This window comes from Heterodontus francisci, chromosome 4 (assembly GCF_036365525.1).
Source record: "Heterodontus francisci isolate sHetFra1 chromosome 4, sHetFra1.hap1, whole genome shotgun sequence".
Classification (NCBI taxonomy): Eukaryota; Metazoa; Chordata; class Chondrichthyes; order Heterodontiformes; family Heterodontidae; genus Heterodontus; species Heterodontus francisci.
This window is the reverse complement of record NC_090374.1, coordinates 92,679,247-92,699,718: the sequence shown is the minus strand read 5'-3', so window position 1 is coordinate 92,699,718 and position 20,472 is coordinate 92,679,247. Positions and strand designations below refer to the sequence as shown.

The 20,472-nt window shown below is 45.0% G+C and overlaps 1 protein-coding gene across 5 annotated transcripts in view; it reads right to left on the bottom strand.

Annotated features, from left to right (window-relative positions):
• The window catches only part of LOC137369146 (AP-3 complex subunit sigma-1), a 109,773-nt gene that overhangs the window by 82,742 nt on the left and 6,559 nt on the right, over positions 1-20,472 (bottom strand). For all 5 annotated transcript variants that reach the window (XM_068029872.1, XM_068029873.1, XM_068029870.1 and 2 more), the window contains exons 2-3: positions 6,871-6,962; positions 5,928-6,039 (exon numbers count right to left, since the gene is read on the bottom strand). In XM_068029872.1, coding sequence (XP_067885973.1) covers positions 5,928-6,039; positions 6,871-6,962 — 204 coding nt within the window. The remainder of the gene's footprint in view (positions 1-5,927; positions 6,040-6,870; positions 6,963-20,472) is intronic.

Sequence of the window (20,472 nt, the reverse complement as noted above, 5' to 3'; positions counted from 1 at the left end):
AAGGGCATATTTTCCAGGTTGGGTGTATGTAATGTGGTGAATGAGGTAAGCTAGTGGCCCTTATCCTCACAACCTCTCCGTTGCAGACATGTCTGTACACAATAGTACAGGCAGAAGTAATCATTTCATAGTTCTTGTGAAGTCCAAGTCTCAGCTTCACATTGAGGACGTCCTGCATTGTGTAGTGTGACACTTGTGCTGTGCTAAGTGAGACAGACGAAGCACTAATCCAGTACCCCAAAACTGGGGAATTGGATGCACTGTACGCCACCAGCAATATAACAGAATTATATATCACAAAGGGGGTCAGTTTTCTAGCCAGTATCTCTGCTATCTTCCGGCAATAGTACTGAAGACCTGTGCTCCAGAACTAGCCAAGCTGTTCCAGTACAGCTACAGCACTGGCATCTGCCCAGCAATGTGGAAAATTGCCCATATCTGTCCTGTACACAAAAAGCAGAACAGGTCCAACCCGGCCAATTACCGCCCCATTAGTCAACTCTCAATCATCAGTAAAGTGATGGAAGGTGTCGTTAACAGTGTTATCAGGTGGCACTTACTTGACAAAAACCTGTTCAGTGACGCTGAGTTTGGGTTCTGCCAGGGCCACTCGGCTCCTTACCTCATTACAGCCTTGGTCCAAACATGGCTGAAAGAGCTGAACTCACGAGGTGAGAGTGAACCCCCTTAACATCAAGGCAGCATTGAAACCGGATGGACCACCCTGCATCGACCGAGGCACCGGAAACGACAATGGCAAACCCAACCCTGTCGACCCTGCAAAGTCCTTCTTACTAACATATGAGGGCTTGTGCCAAAGTTGGGAGAGCTGTCCCACAGACTAGTCAAGTAACAGCCTGACAGTCATACTCAAGGAATCATACCTGACAGACAATGTCCCAGACTCTGCCATCACCATCCCTGGGCATGTCCTGTCCCACCGGCTGGACAGACCCAGCAGAGGTGGCGGCACAGTGGTATACAGTAGGGAGGGAGTTGCCCTGGGAGTCCTCAACATTTACTCTGGACCCCATGAAGTCTCATGGCATCAGGTCAAACATGGACAAAGAAATCTCCTGCTGATTACCACCTACCACCCTCCCTCAACTGATGAGTCAGTACTCCTCCATGTTGAACATCACTTGGAGGAAGCACTGAGGGTGGCAAGGGCACAGAATGTACTCTGGGTGGGGGACTTCAATGTCCATCACCAAGAGTGGCTTGGTAGCACCACTACTGACTGAGCTGGCCGAGACCTAAAGGACATATCTGCTAGACTGGGGATGCGGCAGGTGACGAGGGAACCAACAAGAGGGGAAAACATACTTGACCTCGTCCTCACCAATCTGCCTGCCGCAGATGCATCTGTCCATGACATTACTGGTAGGAATGGCCACCGCACAATCGGTGTGGAGATGAAGTCCCGCCTTCACATTGAGGATACCGTCCTTCATGTTGTGTGGCACTACCACCGTGCTAAATGGGATAGATTTCGAACAGATCTAGCAATGCAAAACTAGGCATCCATGAAGCGCTGTGGGCCATCAGCAGCAGCAGAATTGTACTCAACCACAATCTGTAACCTCATGGCCCAGCATATCCTTCACTCTACCATTACCATCAAGCCAGGAGACCAACCCTGGTTCAATGAGGAGTGCAGGAGGGCATGCCAGGAGCAGCACCAAACATAGCTCAAAATGAGGCGTCAACCTGGTGAAGCTACAACACAGGACTATCTGCGTGCCAAACTGCATAAGCAGCATGCGATAGACAGAGCTAAGCGATCCCATAACCAACGGATCAGATCTAAGCTCTGCAGTCCTGTCACATCCAGCCGTGAATGGTGGTGGACAATTAAACAACTAACTAGAGGAGGTGGCTCCACAAATATCCCCATCCTCAATGATGGGGGAGCCCAGCACATCAGTGCGAAAGATAAGGCTGAAGCATTTGCAACAATCTTCAGCCAGAAGTGCTGAGTTGATGATCCATCTCGGCCTCCTCCTGAGAACCCCAGCATCACAGTTGCCAGACTTCAGCCAACTCGATTCACTCCGCGTGATATCAAGAAACGACTGAAGGCACTGGATACTGCAAAGGCTATGGGCCCTGACAATATGCCGGCAATAGTTCTGAAGACCTGTGCTCCAGAACTTGCCGCGCCCCTAGCCAAGCTGTTCCAATACAGCGACAACACTGGTATCTACCCTGCAATGTGGAAAATTGCCCAGGTATGTCCTGTGCACAAAAAGCAGGACAAGTCCAACCCGGCCAATTACCATCCCATCAGCCTACTCTCAATCATCAGTAAAGTGATGGAAGGGGTCATCAACAGTGCCATCAAGTGGCACTTGCTTAGAAATAACCTGCTCAGTGACGCTCAGTTTGGGTTCCGCCAGGGCCACTCAGCTCCTGACCTCATTACTGCCTTGGTTCAAACATGGACAAAAGAGCTGAACTCAAGAGGTGAGGTGAGAGTGACTGTCCTTGACATCAAGGCAGCATTTGACCGAGTATGGCATCAAGGAGCCCTAGCTGAGGTCAATGGGAATCAGGGGAATGGGAACTCCGCTGGTGGAGTCATATCTAGCACAAAGGAAGATGGTTGTGGTTGTTGGAGGTCAATCATTTCAGCTCCAGGACATCACTGCAGGAGATCCTCAGGAAGTGTCCTAGGCCCAAACATCTTCAGCTGCTTCATCAATGATCTTCCTTCAATCATAAAGGTCAGAAGTGGGGATGTTCGCTGATGATTGCACAATTTTCAGCACCATTCGTGACTCCTCAGATACTGAAGCAGTCAGTGTAGAAATGTAGCAAGACTTGGACAATATCCAGGCTTGGGCTGATAAGTGGCAAGTAACATTCGTGCCACACAAGTGCCAGGCAATGACCATCTCCAACAAGAGAGAATATAACCATCTCCACTTGACATTCAATGGCATTACCATTGCTGAATCCCCCACTAACAACATCCTAGGGGCTACCGTTGACCAGAAACTGAACTGGAGTAGCCATATAAATACAGTGGCTACAAGAGCAGGTTAGAGGCTAGGAATCCTACGGCAACTAACTCACCTCCCGACTTCCCAATGCCTGTCCACCATCTACAAGGCAGCGTGATGGAATAATCTCCACTTGTCTGGATGACTGCAGCTCCAACATCACTCAAGAAGCTCGATACAATCCAGGACAAAGCAGCCCACTTGATTGGAACCCCATCCACAAACATTCACTTCCTCCATCACCGATGCACAGTGGCAAGAGTGTGCACCATCTACAAGATGCACTGCAGCAATGCACCAAGGCTCCATCGACAGCACCTTCCAAACCTGCAACCTCTACTGTTTAGAGGGACAAGGGCAGCAAATTCATGGGAACACCACGACCTGCAAGTTCCCTCCAAGCCACACACCATCCTGACTTGGAACTATATCGTCGTCCCTGCACTGTCACTGGATCATAATCCTGGAACGTCCTTCCTAACAGCACTGTTGGTGTACCTAGCCCACATGGACTGCAGTGGTTCAAGAATGAAGCTCACCACCACTTTGTCAAGGGCATTTAGGGATGGGCAATAACTGCTGGCCCAGCCAGTGACACCTACATCCCATGAACAAACAAAATAAAAGATAGAAGCATGACGGAACACTCGCCACTTGCTTCAATGAGTGCAGCTGCGACAACACTCAAGAAGTGGACACCATCCAGAATAGAGCACTTCGCTTGATTCTTCTCGCGTGCTTATAAACTCACTGATACACTGTGGTTGCAGTATGTACAATCCACAGGGTGAACTGCAGTAACTCAGAGGTTACTTTGGGTGATACAGTAATCGTGGGGATTTTAATCTTAAAACAGACAGGGCAAACCAAATTTGCAGTAACAGTGTAGAGGACAAGTACACGGAATGCAAACTAGGTAAGTTTTCTAGATTATGTCGAGGAACAAACTAGGGAACAGGCTATTTTGGTTCTAGTATTGCGCATGATAAAGTGTTAATTAACAACAAATGTCATCACCTGTCAACAGACTAGCACTGATCCATTCGCTACAACATCATACAACCAATCATTTTGTGTACTTTGCAATAAACCCCAAAAGGCACTAAGATCATCAGAATGAAAGAGGCCTCAAGGCTGACCAGCAACTCAAGATCATCAAGTATAATAAGACATTCTGTTTAATGATTAGGTGACTAAAAGAACAAAAGCACTAGGAATCATTTCATTTCAAAATCCACTATGATTTAATTGGCCATATGGAACTGGTTTATTACTGCCAAAATGTGTGATCATTAGGCCATGCAACATTTCAACGCAACCAAAACACTAAATTGACCATATCTACTTGACTGTATCTGTAATTAGTAACAAATTAGGATAAAGCAATACGATTTCATGTTCTAACTAAAGTCAGAACAAATGAGTCAGTGTTTGGTATGAGCTGTTTGTTCTTTGTAAAATAAAGGTACCACTTGTTATGGAATTTCCATAGATTTTTGTTAAAACTTGGAATCTATACTTTTAGACTGAAGAGGCTGACCTTTGGGTGCTTTTTTTTTGAAAGGAAGTTCAATAACAGTTGACCAGTAAACAAATTTTTACTGGAAAGCAGGTGATTTCAAGTAAACACCACAGGGGGTTTGACTTAAGAGGTATTCTTTGTTGTGACAAGAGAGAATTTATGATTAGCATGAGACTTGCCTGGACAAAAAAGCTTTGGTTTCACTTTGAACTGTTAAAAGATGCTGGTTTTTGGACTAAAAGAGATAACTGAAATTTGATATCGACCTGCCAGGAGCTCAGAAGAAAACTGTTACCTCTCTTTGAAGAATTCCTGCTCTTGAAAAGCAAAAACTTGTATGAAGTTGTACTATTGCCATCTGCATTTTGAAGAAACCCTGAATATTTGCAGAAACCTTGCATCTTTAAAAAGGACTTCAGATCGAATGAGAGAACTGACACCTTTGTTGCTGCACACTTGCTGTAAGACCTATGTGACACCTTCTGCAGTTGAATTTCTTTGAATGCCTACCCAAAACAGACTGTTCATCAACTTCGCCTGGAAAGACTCCTAGTGGCCGCCAACTATTCGACATTAGGACACCTTGCCAAACCAAAGGACTTCCTTCCATATCTTTTCAGACTAAGTTTTTTCTTATTATTCCTTCTATTTCTTTGTAACAGCTGTAAACAAAAATCTTTTTTTTCCCCCCAGTTAACCGGTTTTTGGATGTATGTGTGGGCTAGGATATAAAAAATACAGGGCTTTACTATTTTAATTTGCGTATATATTTACTTCATTATCAGTTAAGACTTGGTTTATAATAAACGGATAATTTTGTTTATTAAAGAAACCTGGTTGGTGTGCTTTATTCTGGGGACAAATAGAGTATCTAATTGGCTGTTTCGGTAAGTGTGAAAATTTATTGATATGTTGTGACCTGTGGAGAAGTGAGACTAAATAAACAGTGCACTCCACCCGCTTCGGTCATAACACACTGCATTGAAAGTATTTACAGATTGGGACAGAAGAGACTTTTTTCCTCCTCTGATTGGACAAGTTAAGATGGGAAAATGGCTCCCTTTTTTGTATATAGCTTCTGATGTTGTTATACATGGTACAAGTTAATAGTCGAGTCAGACACTGTGTCCCAACTCCCAAGTACAAACTTTCTAAATCTACTAAGTTGAATTTGTCACTTCGCCAGTCCAGAATTTTAGGCCGGAGTCCCTACTAACTGAAGTTACAGTGCTCATACAGAAATTTGTCTAATTATGTGCAGCAGTTGCCTGCGACACATCCTATTCACTTGTACTGGAACAAGGGATTATCATCTGTAGCTGAAGTGATTAGTGAACAACTCCACTGGTTTTACCAGATACCTCAGCAAAGCTGAGATATATATATATATGCATGCATACCTGAATTAGGTCCAGGATGCCCAGTTCACTCTCTGAAGAATCCACACAGAAGACAAAATACAAAGTTGCATAATGTCTGTAAATAAGTTTATTATCTGCTCCTCCAATTAACCTGAAACAAAAGAAAATTACAGAAAAAAAGTTACAAATTACCTTGAGGCACAGCTTTTTATCAAACCAGAAAATAGTTTTATTTTATATATTACAAACGGCTTCCCATATTCTTCAAACAAATCCTTAGTAAATGTCAATTAGAACAATTTGTTACTCACTTCTAAGACGAGCAATGCAAAACTGGCCTTTTAGTTGCAACTCCCCAATTCCCAGAAAATGGCATAAATCCAATGAATGTACACTACTTACAAGATTTGAAATGCAATCTTTAGACATCCAATTCTATGGTGTGTATTCTGGTACAGGCATACCATATCTTTTTGCATACAATATTTTTCAAACAGAAAATGCACAGCACCCATGCTTTGGAAACCTCTGCACTGTGGCCACAAAAGTGGTTTGTTGTTCAACCACAACCCATTTGAGGTGGGTAGATCTCGAAGTCAACTTTGATTTGCTAAGCTGCTTGTTTAACACAGTAACTGTACAACACTTGAAAACCTACACTTACATAAGAAAATGAAAACATATTAAGCACAGAATACTGCCAAAACTTGGGATTTGAAAGGTCTGTTATCCCTGAACTCATGCCTTTAACAAAAAGTAGTATCAGGATACCTGAAGCAGTGAAATGAGCTTAAATTAGCTTAACACAATGTAACACAATATGCAGCCTGGTTCTAAATTTCTTTGAGCAGTTATGCTGTATCCATTTTCACTGATATTCTACACATAGATGACATTAACCTGAGTTTTTGGCTCAAGTGAAGTGTTTATCTCTGAAACTGTGCTTTTGGCAGGGCTTTAAACACAAAATCACATTACTTACATGCCACCTTCCAGGAAATTACAGACATTTTCATCTCTTTTTGAAACCAAGTGGAATGTCTCCCTTATAATTTGTTGTTGTGTGTCTTCACTCTGTAAATGAATACAGGTTGATTTATAATTTAAAAGCATCTGTCACGGCATAAAAAAGATACTGTATCTTTTAAGTTGAAGTCTTTATTCAGCCACTTGTAGCTGCAACGCTCAAAGAAGACAGTACTGAACAGCAAAGGAAAGAAATAGTGCAAGCACGAACACAAAAACAGTGCCTTTTTTAATTCATTCATGGGATGTGGGCTAGGACAGTATTTATTGCCCATCCCTAATTGCCCTCGTGAAGGTGGTGGTGAGCCACCTTCTTGAACCACTGCAGTCCATGTGGGGTAGGTACACCCACAGGACTGTTAGGAAGGGAGTTTCAGGATTTTGGCCCAGTGACAGTGAAGGTACGGCAATATAGTTCCAAGTCAGGATGGTGTGAGACTTGAAGGGGAACTTGGAAGTGGTTGTGTTTGGATGTGTCTCCTATCCTTGTCTTTCTAGACAGAGGTCGAAGGGAGGTGCCGAAGCAGCCTTGGCAAGTTGCTGCAGTGCATCTTCTGGATGATACGCATTGCAGATATGGTGCACCAATGGAGGACGAACATAAGAAATAGGAGTAATAGGTCATTCAACTCTTCGAGCCCGCTCGGTCATTCAATGTGATCATGTCTGATCTTCTACTGCAATTCCATTTTCCTGCACTATCCCCTATCCCTTGATGCTTTTAATGTGTAAAATTCTATCGATATCAGTCTTAAATGTAACAACTGAGCCTCCACAGCCCTCTGGGGCAGAGAATTCCAAAGATTCACCACCCTGAATGAAGAACTTCCTCCTCATCCCAGTCCTAAATGGCCTGCCCCCTATTCTGAGACTGTATCCCCCAGTTCTCGACTTCCTAGCCAGGGGAAACACCCTTGCTGCATGTTTGAATGAGATCCTCTCATTCTTCTAAACTCCAGAGAATAAAGGCCCAGTCTATTTAATCTTTCCTCATAGGACAATCCGTCCATCCCAGGAATTAGTTTGGTGAACATTTGTTGCACTCCCTCTATGACAAGTATATCTTTCCTTGGGTAGAGAGCCCAAAACTGCACATGACACTCCAGGTGCGGTCTTACCAAGGTTCTATATAATCGCAGTAAAACATCTTTACTCCCATACTCAAATCCCCTGGTAATAAAGGCCAAGGAAATGAATGTTTAAGGTGGTGGATGGGGTACCAATCAAGCGGGGTGTTTGTCCAAGATAGTGTCAAGCTTTGAGTGTTGCCAGCGCTGCACTTATCCAGGCAAGTGCAGAATATGCTATCATGCTACTAACTTATGCCTTGTAGATGACTGAAAGGCTTTGGGGAATCAGGAGGTGAATCACTCACCACAGAATTCCCAGGATCCATCCTGCTGTTGTGGTCACAGTATTGATGTGGCTGGTCCAGTTAAGTTTCTAGTCAATGGTGACCCCCAGGTTGTTGATGGTGTGGGATTAGACAATGGTAATGTTTTGGGTAATACCACTGAATACCATGGGGAGGTGACTGGACTCTTTCTTGTTGGAGACTGACTGGCACCTAAGTGGCAAATAATATTCAAGCTACATATCAGCCCAAGCCTGGATGTTGTCCAGGTCTTGCTGCACGTGGGCGCTTCATTATCTGAAGAAATGTGAATAGAACTGAACACACTGTAATCATTAGCAAACGTTCCCACTTCTGACCTTATGCTCACGCGAAGGTCATTGATGAAGCAGCTGAAGACAATTGGGCCTCGGATACTGCCTTGAGGATGTCCTGTAGTGGCATCCTGGAGCTGAGATGACTGACCTCCAGCAATCACTACTATCTTCCTTTGTGCTGGCTATGACTCCAGCCAGTGGCGAGTTTTCCCCGATTCCCACTGTCATCAATTTTATAAGGGCTCCTTGGTGCTGCCTTGATGTCAAGCAGTCATTCTCACCTCATCTCTGAAATTCAGCACTTTAGGCTGTAAAGAGCTGAGTGGTCCTGATGAAGCCCCAACTGGGTATCAGTTAGTAGGTTATTAGTAAATAAGCACTGCTTGATAGCACTGTTGATGACACGTTCCATTTCTTTGCTGGACGACTGAGGGTAGGCTGATGGGGAAGTAACTGGCCGGATTAAATCTGTCCTGCTTTTAGTGGGCAGGACAGACCTGGGCAACTTTACACTTTGTCAGGTAGATGTCAATAATGTAGCTGTACTGGAAGAGCTTGGCTAGGGGTACAGCTTGTTCTGGAACATGAGTCTTCAGCACTATAGCTGAGATGCTGTCAGGGCCCATATACTTAGTGATATTAAGGAACAGTTGAGCACACTGGAAGTGAACTGAATCGGCTGAAAACCAGCATCTCTAATGGTGGGGACCTCAGGAGGAGGCCAAGATCAAACATTGACTCGGCACTTCTGGCCGAGATGGTTGTGAATGATCCAGCCTCGTCTTCTGCACGCAAATGCTGGGCTCTACTATCACTGAAAATGGGCATTTCATGAAGCCTTCCCCACACATTAGTTGTTTGACTGTCCTCCGCTATTCATGACTGGATGTGGCAAGACTGCAGAGCTTTGATCTAGCACATTGGTTTTGGAATTGCTTAGCTCTGTGCATACTATTTTCACTGTTTAGCATGCGTGTACAACAACCTACATTTACGTAGCACCTTTAACATAATAAAACTACCCATGGCACTACACGATAAAGCAAAATTTGACACCAGCAAGGCAAAATTAGAGGACATGGCCAAAAGATTGGTCAAAGATAGGTTTTAAGGAACATCTTAAAAGGAGGAAAGGTAAAGATCCTGAAAGACTTTAGGGAAGGAATTCCAGAGCTTAGGACATTGGCAGATGAAGGCTCAGTCACCAATGGTGGAATAATAAAAAAAAATTGAGGATGCACAAGAGGCCAGAATTAGATCAGTTCAGATATTTGAGAACTGTAGGAAGATTACAGAGTAAGGGAGGAGTGAGGCCACGGAGGGACTTGAAAACAAGAATGGGAATTTTTATATCGAGGCATTGTTTGACCAGGAGCTAATGTAAGTCAATGACCACAGAAGAAAGGGGTGAACAGGACTTAGCACTACTAAGGAAATAGACAGCAGAGTTTTGGATGACCTCAAATTTAGAGGGTGGAATGTGAGAGGCCAGCCAGGTGTGCATTGGAATAGTCAAGAGGCAACAAAGACATGAATGAAGGTTTCAGCAGTAAATGAGCTAAGGCAGTGGCAGAGTTGAGCGATGTTACAGAGGTGAAAACAGACACTGATAGTGATGGCGCAGACGTGTGCTCGGTAGCTCACCCAAATTCAAATATAATGCCAAGATTTCAAACAGTCACAGTTGCTCGGGAGAGAGATGCAGTCAGTGGCTAAGGAACAAAGTTGGAGCAGGGACAGAAGACAATGGCTTTGTTCTTCCCAATATTTAATTGGAGGAAATTTTTGATCATCCAGTACTGATGTCAGACAAGCTGTCTGATAATTTAGCAACAGTGGAGGAATCAAATGAGGTGATGGTGAGGTAGAGCTGGGTGTTGTCAGTGAACATGTTAAAACCAACACTGTTTCAGATGAAATAAAAACGAGTAGTGCTGGAAATACCCAGCAGATCTAGCAGCATCTGTGGAGACAGAAGCAAAGTTAACATTTCAGTTCAATCACCTTTCATCAGAACTGGAAAAGGTTAGAAATGTAATACGTTTTAAGCAAATAAAGCAGGCGTCGGACAAAAGAGAACAAAAGGGAAGATGTTGATAGGACAGAGGGTCACAGAGAATAACTGACAAGGTGGTCATGGGGCAAAGGCAAAGAGTGTGGTAATGGTGTAGTGAAAGACAAAGCATTAGTGCAGAGGTGGTGTTAAATGACAGAATAATGAACAGCCCTCGCCAAAAGTACAAACATGAAAAAAAGTGGGCAGGCACATGGTAAAAAAAAATTGAATGATGAAACAAACTTAAATAAAAGTGAAAAATAAAACTAAAAATAATAAAAGGGGACGCCAGTCATGCTCAGAAATTATTGAACTCAATGTTCAGTCCAGTAGGCTGTAGCATGCCTGATCAGTAAATGAGGTGCTGTTCCTCGGGCTTGCGTTGATGTTCACTAGAACACTGCAGCAAGCCCAAGACAGAAATGTGGGCATGAGAGCAGGGGTGCGTGTTGAAATGGCAAGTGACAGGAAGCTCGGGGTCATGTCTTTGGACTGAGCAGAGGTGTTCTGCAAAGCGGTCACCCAATCTGCGCTTGGTCTCCCCAATGAGAGGAGACCACATTGTGAGCAGCGAATATAGTAGACTAAATTGAAAGTAGTACAAGTAAATCGCTGCTTCACCTGAAAGGAGTGTTTGGAGCCTTGGATAATGAGGAGGGAGGAGGTAAATGGGCAAGTATTGCAACTCCTGCGGTTGCGTGGGAAGGTGCTGTGGGAATGAGACGAGGTATTGGAGGTAATGGAGGAGTGCACCAGGGTGTCGTGGAGGGAACGATCCCTTCGGAATGCTGACGGGAGGGGAGGGGAAGATGCGTTTGGTAGTGGCATCACACTGGACGCGGTGGAAATGGCGGAGGATTACCTTTTCGATGTGGAGGCTGGTGGGGTGGAAAGTGAGGACAAGGGGAACCCTGTCGCAGTTCTGGGAGGGAGGGGAAGGCAGAGTTGCAGGAGATGGGCCAGACACGGTTGTGGGCCCCGTCAACCACCGTGGGGGGGGGGGGATCCTCAGCTGAGGAAAAAGGAAGACATATCAGAAGCACTTCATGGGGTCCAGAGTCGATGTTGAGTACTCCCAGGGCAACTCCCTCCCGACTGTATACCACTTTGCCGCCACCTCTGCTGGGTCTGTCCTGCCGTTGGGACAGGACATATCCAGGGATGGTGATGGCAGTGCTGGGACATTGTCTGTAAGGTATGATTCCGTGAGTTTGACTATGTCAGGCTGTTGCTTGACTAGACTGTGGTATCAAAGCTGTCCCAACTTTGGCACAAGCCCCCAGATGTTAGTAAGGAAGACTTTGCAGGGTCGACAGGGCTAGGTTTGTGGTTGTCGTTTCCAGTGCCTAGGTCGATGCCGGGTGGTCTGTCCGGTTTCATTCTTTTCTATTGACTTCGTAGCGGGTAGGTACAACTGAGTGGCTTGCTAGGCCATTTCAGAGGGCATGTAAGAGTTAACCGCATTGCTGTGGGTCTGGAGTCACATGTAGGCCAGACCAGGTAAGGACAGCAGATTTCCTTCCCTAAAGGACATGAGTGAACCGGATGGGTTTTTACGACAATCGACAATGGTTTCATGATCATCATTAGACTAGCTTTTTAATTCCAGATTTATTAATTGAATTCAAATTCCACCTTCTGCTGTGGTGGGATTCGAACCCATGTCTCCAGATCAATACCCTGGGTCTCTGGGTTACTAGTCCAGTTATAATACCACTACGCCACCGCCTCCCCGTTAGGTTTATTGCTACCTCTTACTGACAGGATATTTCAATGTCTGTGTTTATCTTCCAAGCCCCTGAGAACAGGGACACAGATGGACTTTCCAACTTATTTCTGGTTCATAACAGGGACCATGAAATTTTCGAACTCTACCTTAAGGGGAATGTCAGTGAGCTTTAAAAATTGACTGTCCATTCAATCATTAATTCTGCAAGGCATAATACAATAACAATTTCCAAATTCTACTTAATAAAGCCTATTTACCCATCAGTCTACTCTCAATCAGCAAAGTGATGGGAGGTGTCATCAACAGTGCCATCCAGCAGCACTTGCTTAGCAATAACCTGCTCAGTGATACCCAGTTTGGGTTCCGACAGGGCCACTCAGCACCTGACCTCATTACAGCCTCGGTTCAAACATGGACAAAAGAGCTGAACTCAAGAGGTGAGGTGAGAGTGACCGCCCTTGACATCAGGACAGCATTTGACCGAGTATGGCATCAAGGAGCCCTAGTAAAACAGGAGTCAATGGGAATCAGGGGGAAAACGCTCTGCTGGTTAGAGTCATACTGAGCGCAAAGGAAGATGGCTGTGGTTGTTGGAGGTCAATCATTTCAGCTCCAGGATATCACTGCAGGAGTTCCTCAGGGTAGTGTCCTCGGCCCAACCATCTTCAGCTGCTTCATCAATGATCTTCCTTCAATCATAAGGTCAGAAGTGGGGATGTTTGCTGATGATTGGACAATGTTCAGCACCATTCGCGACTCCACATATACTGAAGCAGTCCGTGTAGAAATGCAGCAAGACTTGGACAATATCCGGCTTGGGCTGATATCCAGTGGCAAGTAACATTTGCGCCACACAAGTCAGGATGGCGTGTGACTTGGAGGTGAACTTGCAGGTGGTGATGTTCCCATGAATCTGCTGCTCTTGTCCTTCGGGGTGGTAGAGATCGTGGGTTTGGAAGGTGCTGTCTCAGGAACCTTGGTGCGTTGCTGCAGTGCATGGTACACACTGCTGCCACTGTGCATCGGTGGTGGAAGGAGTGAATGTTTCTGGATGGTGTGCCAATCAAGCGGGCTGCTTTGTCCTGGATGGTGTCGAGCTTCTTGAGTGTTGGAGCTGCACCCATCCAGGAAAGTGGAGCGTATTCCATCACACTCCTGACTTGTAACTTGTAGATGGTGGACAGGCTTTGGGGAGTCGGGAGGTGAGTTACTCGCCACAGGATTCCTAGCCTCTGAGCTGCTCTTGTAACCGCGGTATTTATATGGCTACTCCAGTTCAGTTTCTGTTCAATGGTAGTCCCTAGGATGTTGATTGTGGGGGATTCAGCAATGGTAATGCCATTGAATGTCAAGGGGAGATGGTTAGATTCTCCCTTGTTGGAGATGGTAATTGCCCGGCTCAAAATCATACCTTTCAGCCAACATCCCAGGTACTTCTATTGTTGGGTAAGTCATGTCCCATCAGTCAAACATGGGCAAGGAAACCTGCTGCTGATTATCACCTACTGCCCTCACTTAGCTGATGAATCTTTGAAGAACTACTGAGGGTAGCAAGGGTACAGAGTGTACTCTGGCTGGTGGAGGTCAACATTCATGACCAAGAGTGGTTCACTAGCACCACCACTGATCAAGCTGGCAGAGTCCTGAATGATACAGCTGCCAGGCTTGACCTGCGGCAGATGGTGAGAGAACTAACACGAGGGGAAAAAAACTTACATGACCTCATACTCACCAGCCTACCTATCACAGATGCATCTATCCATGACAGCAAGGGTAGCACTAACTACTGCATAGCCCTTGTGGAGACAAAGATCCGTCTTCACAATGAAGACGCCCTCCAATGTAATGTGCGGCATGAGAACCATGCTCAACTGGATAGATTCAGAACAGAACTGGCAGCTCAAAACTGGGCACCCTAGAGGAGCAACAAGCCACAAGCAGCAACAGAATTATACCCCACCGCAATCTGTAGCCTCATAGTCTAGCATATCTCTCAATCTATGACTACCATCAAGCCGGAGGCCCAATGAGCAGCATAGGAGAGCATGCCAGGTGTACCTAAAAAGATGTCAACCTGATGAGGCTACTCAGGACTACATGCATGCTAAAACCAGAAGCAAAATGCTATAGCGAGAGCTAAGCGATGCCACAATCAGTTTTATTTTTTATTCGTTTCATGGGATATGAGCATTGCTGCCAAGGCCAGCATTTGTTGCCATCCCTAATTGCCCTGGAGAAGGTGAGCTGCCTTCTAGAACCACTGCAGTCCATCTGTCACGGTTACCCCTAGTGTTGTTAGGGAGGAAGTTCCAGGATTTTGATCCAGCGCCAGTGAAGGAACGACAATTTATTTCCAAGTCAGGATGGTGCGTGTGAGGGGAACTTGCAGGTGGTGGTGTTCCCATGTGTCTGCTGCCCTTATCCTTCCAGATGGTAGAGCTCGCAAGTTTGGAAAGTGCCAAAGTTGCGAGTTGCTGCAGTGCATCTTGTATATGGTACACACTTCTGCTACTGTGCATCAGTGATGGAGAGAGCAAATGCTTAAGGTGGTGGATCGGGTGCCAATCAAGCAGGCTGTTTTGTCTTGAGAGCAGTTGGAGCTGAACTTATCCAAGCAAGTGGAAGGTGTTCTATCACACTTATGACTTGTGCCTTGTAGATGGTGGACAGGCATTGGGGAGACGGGAAGTGGGTTAATCGCAGCAGAATTCCCAGCCTCTGACCTGATCTTATAGCCACAGTATTCATCTGGCTGCTTCATTTATGCTCCTGGTCTATGGTAACCCCAGGATGTTAATAGTGGGGGATTCAGCAATGGTAATGCCGTTGAATGTCAAGAGGAGATGGTTAGATTCTCTCTTGTTGTAGGTCTTCATTGCCTGACACCTGTCTGGTGCAAATGCCAGCTCAAGCTCGGTAGCCCTGCCACGTCCAGTAGTGAATGGTGGTAGACAATTAATCAACTGACAAGAGGAGGCAGCTCATGAGCATCCCCATCCTGAACGATGGGAAGTTCAGAAAATCAAAGCAAAAGACAAGGCTAAAACATCTGCAAACCATCTTCAGCCAGAAGTGCCAAATGAATGATCCATCTCAGCCTCCTCCTGAGGTGCCCACCATCACATAATGACTGACTTCAGCCAATTTGATTCACACCACTTAAGGGCTGTGCGCAGTGGATGCAGAAATGGCTATGGTTCCCAACAATATCTCGGGTGTAGTGCTGAAAAATTGTGCTCCAGAGCTAGCTGCACCTGTAGCCAAGCTGTGCCAGTACAGCTACAACACTGGCATCTCCGGACAAAATGGAAAATTACCCAGGTACGTCCTGTCCATGAAAAACGGGGAAAAAACAATTAGTCCAATTAGCACCCCATCAGTCTACTCTCAATCAGCAGCAAAGTGACGGAAGGCGTCATCGGCAGTGCTCCCCAATAAACTGCTCAACGATGCTCAGCTTGGGTTTCACTAGAACCATGCAGCTCCAATAATAACAAAATACTGCAGATGCTGGAAATCTGAAATAAAAACAGAAAGTGTTAGAAATACTCAGGTCAGGCAGCATCTGTGGAGAGAGAAGCAGAGTTAATGTTATTTTAGTGTTTAATTCACTGCCGCTTCTCTTCCAGGAATGCCTATCTTGAAGTAGTTCTGCTCTTCACTCCGATAGGATTTCCATTTGTCTCTTTTACCTTGTTCACCTACATTGCTTTCTGTTTCCTTCCTGGTGTTTGATCAAGTGACCACCAAAACTCATTTTCACAGCCACATCTCCAGCGCCAACTTATTTCACGTCCCATATAAGAGATTAGCAAGTAAAACAGGAAAGGTAGCCAAACCACGGTTTACAAGGGAAATTAGAGATAGCATTAGATCCAAGGAAGAGGCATATAAATTTGCCAGGAAAATCAACAGACCTGAGGATTGGCAGCAGTTTAGAATTCAGCAAAGGAGGATCAAGGGATTGATTAAGAAGGGGAAAATAGAGTACGAGAGCAACCTTGCGGGGAACATAAAAACTGACTGCAAAAGTTTCTATAGGTATGTGAAGAGAAAAAGATTGGTGAAGACAAATGTAGGTCCCTTACAGTCAGAAACAGGGGAATTTATTATGGGGAACAAAGAAATGGCTGACCAACTAAATACATACTTTGGTTGTCTTCACAAAGGAGGCCACAAATATCATACCAGAAATATTGGGGAACACAGGGTTTAGTGAGAGAGAGGAACTGAAAGAAATCAGTATTAGTAGAGAAATGGTGTTGGGGAAATTGATGGGATTGAAGGCCGATAAATCCCCAGGGTCTGATGGTATGCATCCCAGAGTGCTTAAGGAAGTGGCCCTAGAAATAGTGGATGCATTGGTGGTCATCTTCCAAGATTCTAGAGACTCTGGAACAGTTCCTACAGATTGGAGGATAGCTAATATAACCCCACTATTGAAAAAGGGAGGTAGAGAGAAAGCAGGGAACTATCAACCAGTCAGCCGGATGTCGGTAGTGGGGAAAATTCTAGAGTCCATTATCAAAGATTTTATAGCAGAGCACTTAGAGAACAGTGGTAGAATCGGACAGAGTCAGCATGGATTTACAAAAGGGAAATCATGCTTGACAAATCTACTAGAATTCTTCGAGGATGTAACTAGAGTTGATGAGGGGAGCCAGTGGATGTGATTTATTTGGACTTTCAGAAGGCTTTCGACAAAGTCCCACATAAGAGATTAGTACGTGAAATTAAAGCACATGAGATTGGGGGGTAGTGTACTGCAATGGACAGAAAATTGGTTGGCAGACAGGAAACAAAGAGTAGGGATAAATGGGTCTTTCTCCGAATGGCAGGCAGCGACTAGCGGGGTAACGCAGGGATCGGTGCTAGGACCCCAGCTCTTCACAATATGCATTAATGATTTAGATGAGGGAACTAAATGTAATATCTCCAAATTTGCAGATGACACAAAACTGGGTGGGAGGGCCAGTTGTGAGGAGGATGCAGAGAGGCTTCAGGGTGATTTGGACAAGTTGAGTGAGTGGGCAAATGCAATATAATGTGGATAAATGTGAGGTTATCCACTTTGGTAGCAAAAACAGGAAGGCAGATTATCTGAACGGCTATAAACAGAGAGGGGAATATGTAATGAGACCTGGGTGTTCTCGTACACCAGTTGCTGAAGGTAAGCATGCAGGTGCAACAGGCGGTAAAAAAGGCAAATGGTATGTTGGCCTTCACGCCAAGAGGATTCGAGTACAGATGCAGGGATGTCTTGCTGCAATTATACAGGGCCTTGGTGAGGCCACACCTGGAACATTGTGTGCAGTTTTGGTCTCCTTATCTGAGGAAGGATGTTCTTGCTATAGAGGGATGGCGGGACCGACATATGAGGAGAGATTGAGTTGGTTAGGATTATATTCACTTGAGTTCAGAAGAGTGAGGGGGGACCTCATAGAAACCTATAAATTTCGAACAGGACTTGACAGGGTAGATGCAGGAAGGACGTTCCCGATGGTGGGGGAGTCCAGAACCAGGGGTCATAGTCTAAGGATACAGGGTAAACCTTTCAGGACTGAGATGAGGAGAAATTTCTTCACCCAGAGAGTGGTGAGCCTGTGGAATACGCTACCACAGAAAGCAGTTGAGGCCAAAACATTGAATGTTTTCAAAAAGGAGTTAGATATAGCTCTTGGGTCTAAGGGGATCAAAGGGTATGGGGCGAAAGCGGGAACAGGCTACTGAGTTGGATGATCAGCCATGATCATAATGAATGGCGGAGCAGGCTTGAAAGGCCAAATGGCCTACTCCTGCTCCTATTTTCTATGTTTCTATGGATTCCAACTGAAATTCCATCCTTCGTGTTTTGAATCCACACAGGATTACAGGTGTCTCCGAGAAATACAACATTCCTCGGACTGCTGCTCTCACCGCATCCTGAGATTCACACTCAGTGCCATGCATCGCCACATGTAACACTTGACCTCTCTCACCAGAAGCACCACCTCACCTTATCTCAAAATCGTTCTGCTCTGCAGTTTAATTCCATCCTTTATCATATCTGATGCATTACAAAAAACTTTTTCTCTTCCTTTCAGGTGTTAAGGAATGCAAGCTCCAAACCTCATTACAGCCTTGGTGCAAACACAGACAGAAGAGCTGAATTCCAGAAGTGAGAGCAACTGCCCTTGACAGAATGTGGCATCAAGGAATCCTACTAAAATTAAAGTCAATGGAAAATCGAGGGGAGAAAATCTCCACTAGCTGGAGTTATATAAAGTACAAAGGAAGATAGCTGTGGTTATTGGAGGCCAACCATTTCAGCCCCAGGCCATCATTGCAGGAATTCCTCAAGATAGTGTCCTAGGCCTAACCATCTTCAGCTTCTTCATGAATAATCTTTCCTTCATCATAAGGTCAAAAGTTGGGGTGCTCACTGTTGGTTACATAGTGTTCAGCTCCATTCACAACTCCTCAGACACTGAAGTAGTCTGTACCCACATGCAGCAAAACCTGGACAACAGCTGGGCTTGGGTCAGTAAGTGGCACTAACATTGGCACCACACAAGTGCCAGGCAATGGCCATCTCCAACGAGAGAGAGGCTAACACCTCCCCTCGACATTCAACAGGATAACCATCACTGAGTCCCCCACCAACATCCTTGGAGTCACCACTGACTCAAAACTTAACTGGACCAATACTACAGCTACAAAAGCAGGTCAGAAACTGGGTATTCTGCAGCAGGCAACTCATCTCTTGGCTCCCAAAGCCTTTCTACCATCTACAAGGCACAGGTCAGGAGTCTGATACAATAATCTCCTTGACTGAATGACTGCAGCTCCAACAACACTCAAGAAGCTTGACATCATCTTGGACAAAGCACTCCATTCATCATCTCAAACTTTCACTTCTTCCATCACCGGTGCACAGTGGCACAATTTACAAGATGCACTGCAGCAACTTGCTGAGGCTTCTTTGACAGCACTTGCCAAACCTGCGATCTCCACCTCCCAGAAGAACAAAGGCAGCAAGCCCATGGGTAAACCACCACCTCCAAATTCCCCTCCAAGGCATGCACCATTCTGACTCGGAAGAAGATTGCTGCTCCTTCGTCATCATAGTCATAGAATCGTACAGCATTGTAACAGGGCTCTTCGGCCCACCGTGTCCATGCCGACCATAATCCCTCTCTATACTAATCCCACCTGCCTGCATTAATTCCATATCCCTCTATGCCTTGCTCATTCAAGTACCTGTCCAGATGCTTCTTAAATGTTGCTACTGTTCTTGCCTCCACCACCTCCTCTGGCAGCTCATTCCAGATCCCACTATTCTTTGTGTAAAATTTACCCCTCTGATCCCCTTTAAACCTCCTCCCTCTCACCTTAAATCTATGCCCTCTAGTTTTAGTCACCCCTACCATAGGAAACAGACTCTGGCTATCTACCCTATCCATGTCTCTCAATTTTCTATATATCTATCATATCACCACTGGGTCAAAATCCTGGAACTCCCCACCTAACAGCACTGTGGGTGGTACCCACACCACAGGAACTGCACTGTTTCAAGGTGGCAGCTCACCACCACCTTCTCAAGGGAAATTAGAGATGGGCAATAAATGCTGGCCTTGCCAACAATGCCTACATCCCATGACTGCATAAAAAAAAAACTACAAACAATGACATAAAAGGATCGTTAACATACATTGAACAGACAGGACTTTAGTTTTAAAATCTTGTCCATTGGAAAACATACACTGAAGCATCAGTCTAGATATAACACTCAAGTCCTGGTGCGGAGCTCTAAATTCAATAATGGACATCTGCATTTTGAGCAATGCTAATCTTTATATTGATTCCTTTTTATACCATTTCGACTATTATTCTCATTGCACAAATGCAATGTAATCCAAGAGATCCTGATAGTTCTGAAATCCCACTTAAAGCAGTTTCTGCATATACTCCTGAATAAATGTTTTATTTCAAAAAATTCAATGTAACCAATGTAGTATTTTGCAATCAGTGTAATTGATACTGTGAAAAAGTGTGCTGTAAGAGAATACAGCTACTCGTCACAGTATGAACTGTTACATAATTAATGGCTGCTTCAGGTACAA